This window comes from Chiloscyllium plagiosum, chromosome 9 (assembly GCF_004010195.1).
Source record: "Chiloscyllium plagiosum isolate BGI_BamShark_2017 chromosome 9, ASM401019v2, whole genome shotgun sequence".
NCBI lineage: Eukaryota > Metazoa > Chordata > Chondrichthyes > Orectolobiformes > Hemiscylliidae > Chiloscyllium > Chiloscyllium plagiosum.
Genome location: NC_057718.1, coordinates 39,675,134 through 39,683,666, shown reverse-complemented (window position 1 = coordinate 39,683,666; position 8,533 = coordinate 39,675,134). Strand labels below are relative to the sequence as shown.

Here is an 8,533-nt window from a genome sequence, read left to right as displayed (position 1 = left end):
CTGACTCTACTCCTTGGCAAAAGTGAGGACTGCAGATGCTGGAAATCAGAGATTAGATTAGAGTAGTGCTGGAAAAAGCACAGTGGGTCAGGTAGCATCTGAGGAGCAGGAAAATCGACGTTTCTGACAAAAGCCCTTCATCAAGACTGAAGGCAGAGAGCCTCCGGCGTGGAGAAATAAATGGGAAGGGGGTGGAGGTGGGGCTGGGGAGGAGATGATAGGTCAGAGAGGAGGGTGGAGCAGATAGGTGAAAAAGATTGGCAGGTAGGAAAGGTCATGAGGATGGAACTGGGGTAAGGTGGGGGGGGAAAATAGGAAATGAGGAAACTGGTGAAGTCACTTTTGCTACCTTATAAAGGAAATTACAGCAACCAGCATCTTGCCATGTCACCATTATTCCTTCAGCTTCAGCACCAACTTGGTGAATGAGCCTCGCCAGCTTAGCGACCAACACATTATGTCAAAAGAGAAAAATCACAACACCAGGTAATAGTCCAACAGGTTAAATTGGAAGCACACTAGCTTTCGGAGCGTTGCTCCTTCATCGGGGGAGGGGAGGAGGCAACGGCTGGGTGTTGGGGGAGGTATGAGTGTATTTCGGAGTTTCTTGGCGAGGCAGTTCGGCAGGAACCAGGCAGACGCTGTTGCTGATCCTCCCTGGACACCTTGCGGCGACTGAGGCTCGACAACTATCATCTCTCAGTACCGCCGCCCAGGACTGATTTGCTCTTTGGCTGGATGACTATTTCTGTCCGTTCCCATTTCCAAGCAGCCCTCGCCATTTCGGCGTATCCCATAGCAACCCAATCGCACCGGGTCACCAATCGGAACGCTCATTACTAAGGCCGCCAGCAACAGCCAATTATATTTCCGTTTGCTGGTTTGGTCCCCGAAGGCGTAGGCCAATGGGATGGTAGGTTATTCCGAGTTGCTCTCGGTGTGGTGTTGAGAAGCGGCTGGAGCGGAAAGTCGGTAAGTGAGGGAGCCGGGTCGGCAGCCGAGGATGTCTCTGTGTGGAAAGAGGCCAAAAGAACTTTGTGATTCAATTTACAGAATTAGGGACTGTTATAAACTGTTAAGTGATGAGGAGGGATTATACAAATTAGGCCTGTTTTCTGCAGAATTTAGAAGGTTAAGGGGTGATCTGATTGAAGTCTTCAAGATATTAGCTGGAAAAGACAGGAGAGGTAAAGATAAACTGTTCTCACTGGTTGCGGGTTTAGAACTAAGGGGTTTAATCTGAGAAGTAAGGCGAGGAGAGACGTTAAGAAGCATTTCTATACAAAGGATGGTGGATGTTGTGAACTCGCTTTGACAAACGACAGTGGATGCAGGATCAGTTGTTAATTTTAAATTAGTTGTTAATTGAAGCTATTAAGGGATGTGGGCCAAAGAACAGAAATATGAAATCAGGTGCTAAATCATCCGTGATTACATTAAATCATAGAATCCCTACAGTGTGGGAACAGGCCCTTTGGCCCAACAAATCCACAGTGACCCTCTGAAGGGTAATCCACCCCGACCTATGCTACCCTATTACTGTACATTTACCCATGACTAATGCACCTCACCTACACATCCCTGAACACTGGGCAATTTAGCTTAACCAAATCACCTGGTATGCATATCTTTGGACTGTTGTAGGAAACTCAGACACACATAGTCATAGTACAGCATGGAAACAGACCCTTCAGTCCAACCTGTCCATGCAGACCAGATATCCCAACCCAATCTAGTCCCACCTGCCAGCACCTGGCCCATATCCCTCCAAACCCTTCCTATTTATTTACCCATCCAAATGCCTCTTAAATGTTGTAATTGTACCAGCCTCCACCACTTCCTCTGCCAGCTCATTCCGTACACATACCACCCTCTGTGTGAAAAAGTTGCCCCGTAGGTCTCTTCTATATCTTTCCCCTGTCACACTAAACCTGTGCCCTCTTGCTCTGGACTCCCTGACCCCAGGGAAAAGACTTTGCCTATTTATCCTATCCATGCCCCTCATAATTTTATAAGCCTCTATAAGGTCACCCCTCAGCCTCTGATGCTCCAGAGAAAACAGCCCCAGCCTGTTCAGCCTCTCCCTATAGCTCAAATCCTCAAACCCTGGAAACAACCTTGTAAATCTTTTCTGAACCCTTTCAAGTTTCACAACGTCTTTCCGATAGTAAGGAGACCAGAATTGCACACAATATTCCAACTGTGGCATAACCAATGTCCTGTACAGCCGCAACAATGACCTCCCAACTCCTATACTCAATACGCTGACCAATAAAAAAAAGCATACCAAACGCTGCCTTCACTATCCTATCTACCTGTGACTCCACTTGGAGCTATGAACCTGCACTCCAAGGTCTCTTTGTTCAGCAACACTCCCTAGGTCCTTACCATGAAGTGTATAAGTCCTGCTAAGATTTGCTTTCCCAAAATGCAGCACCTCGCATTTATCTGAATTAAACTTCATCTGCCTCCTCTCAGCCCATTGGCCCATCTGATCAAGATCCTGTTGTAACCTGAGGTAACCCTCTTTGTCCACTACATCTCCAATTTTGGTGTCATCTGCAAACTTACTAACTGTACCTCTTATGCTCGCATCCAAATCATTTATGTAAATGACAAAAAGTAGAGGACCCAGCAGCGATCCTTGTGGCACTCCACTGGTCACAGGCCTCCAGTCTGAAAAACAACCCTCCACCACCACTCTCTGTCTTCTACCTTTGAGCCAGTTCTGTATCCACACAGATGGTCACCCAAAGCTGGATTCAAACCCGAGTCCCGAGTGCTGTGAAGCAGCAGTGCTAACTATTGAGCCACCATGCTGCCCCAAAATTTAAATGGTGGAACAGACTTGAGGAGCTAACTGACCTGCTGTTGTTCTTGTGTGTCACCCACCCTGCGTTCACCAGACCCTGCTGCTGCCACACCTTATCCTGGTTTTTGTGCATTTCTAGTGTAGGTGTTCCATGTACAGTACACCCTTGGTTAGAGGCTGACCTGTGCAGATGACAGGATTGATTGTATTGTATTGGAAATAATTCAGAAAAATAAGCAATCACTTTAAAACAGGGATTAACATAATGAGAAGTATAATGATAATACAAAGGCTTTTTTTTTTGATAGTAGGGTGCCAGGCAAAGATTGAGGATATAAGAACAGAATCAAATTTCCTTCACAGGAATGTTGGAAAAAAAAGAACAGGACAGATATAGGAAAGAATTTGTTCTTCATATGTTTTCAGTGTGTTGGGGACACATAATATTGGGTTGATTCCCAGGTCTAGGAGAAAGTGAGGACTGCAGATGCTGGAGATCAGAGCTGAAAATGTGTTGCTGGAAAAGCGCAGCAGGTCAGGCAGCATCCAGGGAACAGGAGAATCAACGTTTCGGGCATGAGCCATTCCTGAAGAAGGGCTCATGCCCGAAACGTCGATTTTCCTGCTCCTTGGTTGATTCCCAGGTCTCCAGCTTACTACCCATCATCTATCTTTCCCCTGTAATTTGGAAGGGGCACTGAAAAATTGAATCAATTGAACTTGGTTAACAGTTGGTTTGGGCAGCCTATCTTTAAGTTTGTTTGAGTGGGAAGGAAATGAAATTCTGTTCTGGGGGTTGTCCTTTACACATTGAGAGAACTCCCCAAAAGACAATAACACCCTTCCTCCCTTCCTAGACTTCAAACCTCCCACCTGAAAGATGCTCCAGATTGGTGGTTTAATGCTCCTGACTCATCTGGATCCAGGATCCATTGGATCCTTCATCCTGAGATTTAGTGCTGCTTGAGCTTCTGACCATTTGATATATAAAACATTCCACGGGCACATTGATAATGAGAACATTGAGAAGGTCAAAAGAAATGTACAAAATATACTTGGAAATGGCAGAAATATTGCATTACTTTTCTCTTTTTTGGACCAATGAGACTAATAGAGTGGATGAATTAGAAGGGATTAAAAATGTAATATGATATTTAAATTGGAAAAGGACAAGAAACTTCATAAACCTAATCAAACTTGGATTAAAACTCCCATCCCAGATAGATTGCAAAGTAAGTTAAGGAAAAGGCACTTCTTGCTATAATATCTTTATTAGAAAAGCAATTATTGCCAGAGAATTAGAGCCAACTAAAGTTTTTTATATTTTAAAATGAAGTTGGAGCAAGTGTGAGAAGCCATGGGTCAGTTTAATACTGAAGGTAGGAAAGGCAATGGAATCTTTATTCAAATACTTAATTAAAAGAGATCTAGAAAACAAAAATATAATGCACAGAAGGAGGCCATTCAGCAAAGCATATTAATGTCTGTCAATCGAGAGCAATTCAGCCAAATCCAGTTTGCAGCTCTTGGTCTGTGGTCCTGTAGACTATGGAGCCTCAACTGCATGTCCAAGTAACTTAAGTGCAATGAGCATTTCTACTTCTCTTTCACTTTTCTGCCAATTTATTAATTCTCTCCCCCCCCCACTACCCACTCTTTCCCACCAACAAAAAAAGGGAATTAACCTCTGTCAATGGAATTAGATTCTTCCCTTCTTCGTCTCGGCTTTTCAGAGTGTTGTATCTCAATTAAATTTTCCTGTATCCTCTTGCATTCCAAAGAAGAACCCCAAAAAAGTGAGCTTGAAGTGAAGAGGCTATTCTTGGACTTAACCTGAGGATGGAATCAGTACAAGTTGTGTACAAAGAGGACTGAAGTCCTTTGCAAGGCTAGCAGCCATGATGTATGTGTTGGTCACTAATAAATTGTCACCACTCTGCTGGGATGAGTGTGCTAGAAATCAAGCCTCATTGTCATGAGTTGTCACAAATATGAGCAATTAAATTAGATTAGATTAGATTAGATTAGATTACTTTACAGTGTGGAAACAGGCCCTTCGGCCCAACAAGTCCACACCGGCCCGCCGAAGCGCAAACCACCCATACCCCTACATTTACCCCTTACCTAACATTACGGACAATTTAACATGGCCAATTCACCTAACCTGCACATCTTTGTGACTGTGGGAGGAAACCGGAGCTCCCGGAGGAAACCCACGCAGACATGCATTACTAGGATAGCAACTGAATATCTAAGTATGCACATTGTATTAAAATGATAGGCGGAGGGAACAGGGTTGCCTTGTTAGTAAGAAATGAGTGGATGTAAAAGTTCCCAAGGAAAGTGGTGTATTTCCAGCATCAAGAAACATTTCGTTCTTCATTAATATTTTCAAAATCAGAATCTGATTACCATCTTTTGTCATTGCTGTTTATAGAACCTTGAGTGGAAATTGACTCACATTTTCCTACTTTTTTGAATTCAGTCACAAGATGTGGGCATCGCTGGCTAGGCTAACATTTATTGGCGATCCATAATTAATGTAAAGAAAGTGGTCGTGAACTGCCTTCTTGAACCACTGCAATCCTTAGAGTGTGGATGTGATTGCAGTGCTGTAGGGAGGGAATTCTAACACTTTTACCCAGTGACAGTGAAGTAATGGTGATACAGTTCCAAATTAGGGTGGTGTGTGGCTTGGAGGGGACATTGTAAATGATGGTGTTCTTACATATTTGCATGCATATTAGTTGGTGGAGATAGCATTTGGAAGGTGTTGCCTTCAAGAGTCTAGATAAGCTGTTACAGTACGTCTTGTAGGTGGTTACATGCTGCTGCCACGGCATTGATGGTGGAGGGAATTCATGATGAATGTGTTAGATAGAGTGCTTTGTCCTCAATGGTGTTGAGCTTTTTGTGTGATATTGGATCCGCATTCTTGTAGGTAAGTGGACAGTATTCCTACCCACCACTGATTTGTGCCTTGTAGATGACAGACTCTGCAGAATCAGGAGGTGAGTTACTTGTCATAGAATTACCAGGCACTGACATGCTATTATAGCCACAATAGTTTGGTTTCTGGTAACCCACCAGAATGCCGATACTGGAGGATTCAGCAAAATGCCATTAAATATTAAGGAGTAATGATCATTACCTGAAGCTTGTGTAGCATGAATATTAGTTGCCACTTTGCAACTAAAGTTGCAAAACTGCCTTTAGATCATAAAGATGTACAGCACAAAAACAGGCCCCTCAATCTAATTTGTCAATGCCAACCAGATATCCTAAACTAATCTAGTCCCCTTTGCCAGCATTTGGCCCATATCCCTCTAAATTATTTTAATTGTACCAGCCTCCTCCACCACCATCACCTCTGGCAGCTGTTTCCATAAATGCTCCACTCTCTGTGAAAAGGTTGCCCCTTAGATCCCTTTTCAATCTTTCCCTCTCACCTTGAATCTGTGCCCTCTAGATGTGGACTTTGCTACTCTGGGGAAAAGACCTTGACTATTCACCCTATCCATGCCCCTTGTGATTTTATAAACCTCTATAAGGTCACCCCTCAACTTCCGATACTCCAGGAAAACAGCACCAGCCTATTCAGACTCTCACTACAGCTCAAACCCTCCAACCCTGGCAACATCCTTGTAAATCTTTTCTGAACCCTTTCAAGTTTTGCAAAATCTCTCCTATAGTAGGGAGACCAGAATTGCATACAGTATTCCAAAAGTGGCGTAATCAATGTCCTGTACAGCTGCAACATGACCTCCAAACTCCCATACACAATGTACTGACCAATAAAGGAAAGCGTGCTAAACACTGCCTTCACTACCTTGTCTCCCTGTAATTCTGCTTTCATGGAACTATGAACCTGCACCTCAGTGTCTCTTTGTTTGGTAACACTGCCCAGGACCTTACCACTTAGTGTACAGTTCCTGCTCTGATTTGTCCTGTCAAAATGCAGCACCTCACCTCTATCTAAATTAAACTCCATCTGCCACTCCTCAGCCCATTTGTCCATCTGATCAAGGTCCCGCTGTACTCTGAGGAAATCTTCTTTGCTGTCCACTCCACCACCAATTTTGGTGTCATCTGCAAACTTAATACCCATACCTCCTCTATTCACATCCACATCATTTATAGATTTACAAGGATGTTGCCAGGGTTGGAGAGTTGAGCTGTAAAGAGACGCTGAAATTGGCTGGGCGTATTTTCCCAAGCGTGTCAGAGGCTGACTGGTGACCTTATAATAGAAGTTTATAAAACCATGAGGGGCATGGATAGGGTAAATAGACAAGGTCTTTTCCCTGCGGTGGGGGGAGTCCAAACTTAGAGGGCATAAGGTTTTCATGCAAAGGGTGGTGCGTGTATGGAATGAGCTGTTAGAGAATGTGGTGGAGGCTGGTACAATTACAACATTTTAAAAGGCATCTGGATGGGGAAAAGAATGGGAACAGTTTAGAGGGATATGGGCCAAATGCTGGCAAACTTTGACTAGATTAATTTAGGATATCTGGTTAACATGGACGAGTTGCACGAAAGGGTCTGTTTCATGCTGTACAGCACTGTGACTCCATAGAAATGACAAAAAGCAATGGACCCAGCACCGATCCTTGCGGCACACCACTGGTTACAGGGTTCCAGTCTGAAAAACCAATCCTCCATTACCACCCTCTATTTCCTGTCTTCAAGCCAATTTTGTAACCAAATGGCTAGTTCTGTTTGTATTCCATGTGATCTAACCTTGTTATCAAAAATAATTAATTGTGTTGCAAAATACTTTGAGAGATCCAGGAAATGGGAGAGGCACAATTTGATTGCAAGATTCATCTTTCTTTGTGGCACTTAGCTCGTCTGCAAGTTATTTTTCCAGCTGTTCAGATTTGACAAGTTGACTGTTTTTAACAGATTCACTGCTGAACTTCAATTGTCATTTTCAGTTTTTAAAAATAATTTTAAAACTCCCCTTGTGTGCAAGAATCATGTTAATTTTTAATGTTTTGCTGAAAGTTATATTCCAATTTTGACGGTTGCTATTTTTTCAAGGTAAAACTGTGGCAGAATGTTTCTTACGGCATTTCTGCTTCGGAAAGGAATTCCAGGCAAACAGTGGATAGGAAAGTACAGACGCCCTAGGCAAATTACCTGGCAAATGAAGCGTAATTTAATTAAAAGACTGGAAATCGAAAGGGAGACAGAGTACTGGCTGAGCCAGCCCTGGATGACTGTGGAGCAGGAACGAGGTCATGCAGCACAACGCAGAGCTGAACGCTGGGAGGCTTTCAAGAATGCCAAATCTGCAAACTTCCCTAAATTCAAATATATTGAAGAACATTTAAATCACCTAAACGTAACCAAAAAGTGGGGCATGTGAAAAATTTGGCAGAAGAATCCTTTTTAATTACATTGCCAGATATACTGAAGAGATTTAAAAAGTGCCTCCTGCAAATTATTGTGAACTCCAACTAGTAATAAAGTTGCACGTTATGTATAATGATTTAATTTTGGAAATTACCTGTTGTGTTCAGAGCATTTGGGTAATTTTAAGACCTGATAATTGATGATGGAGATTTACATTTCTATTTTACTTATCTTCTATGTATGTCTATTCATGACCACTTTATTTAAAAATGTCAGGAAACTTTTATTAAAGAATAAGATTAATTCTAAAAGTTTCACCTTTATTTTTCTGGTTCGTACTTTCATACACTCGTTTACTGGAAA

General features: G+C 42.8%; 1 protein-coding gene across 3 annotated transcripts; it reads left to right on the top strand.

Annotated features, from left to right (window-relative positions):
* The first annotated feature begins 297 nt into the window (after nucleotides 1–297).
* On the top strand, nucleotides 298–8,481 carry mrpl57 (mitochondrial ribosomal protein L57). Of its 3 annotated transcripts, none has more exons than XM_043695763.1 (2): nucleotides 298–486; nucleotides 7,856–8,481. In XM_043695763.1, exon 2 carries the CDS (start codon nucleotides 7,872–7,874, stop codon nucleotides 8,181–8,183), a length of 312 nt encoding a protein of 103 aa, XP_043551698.1. In that variant the 5' UTR covers nucleotides 298–486; nucleotides 7,856–7,871; the 3' UTR covers nucleotides 8,184–8,481. The 3 variants fall into 3 exon arrangements, with proteins under 3 accessions (XP_043551698.1, XP_043551697.1, XP_043551700.1); XM_043695762.1 differs by lacking the exon at nucleotides 298–486 and adding an exon at nucleotides 869–972; XM_043695765.1 differs by lacking the exon at nucleotides 298–486 and adding an exon at nucleotides 1,007–1,187.
* The last annotated feature ends 52 nt before the right edge of the window (nucleotides 8,482–8,533 follow it).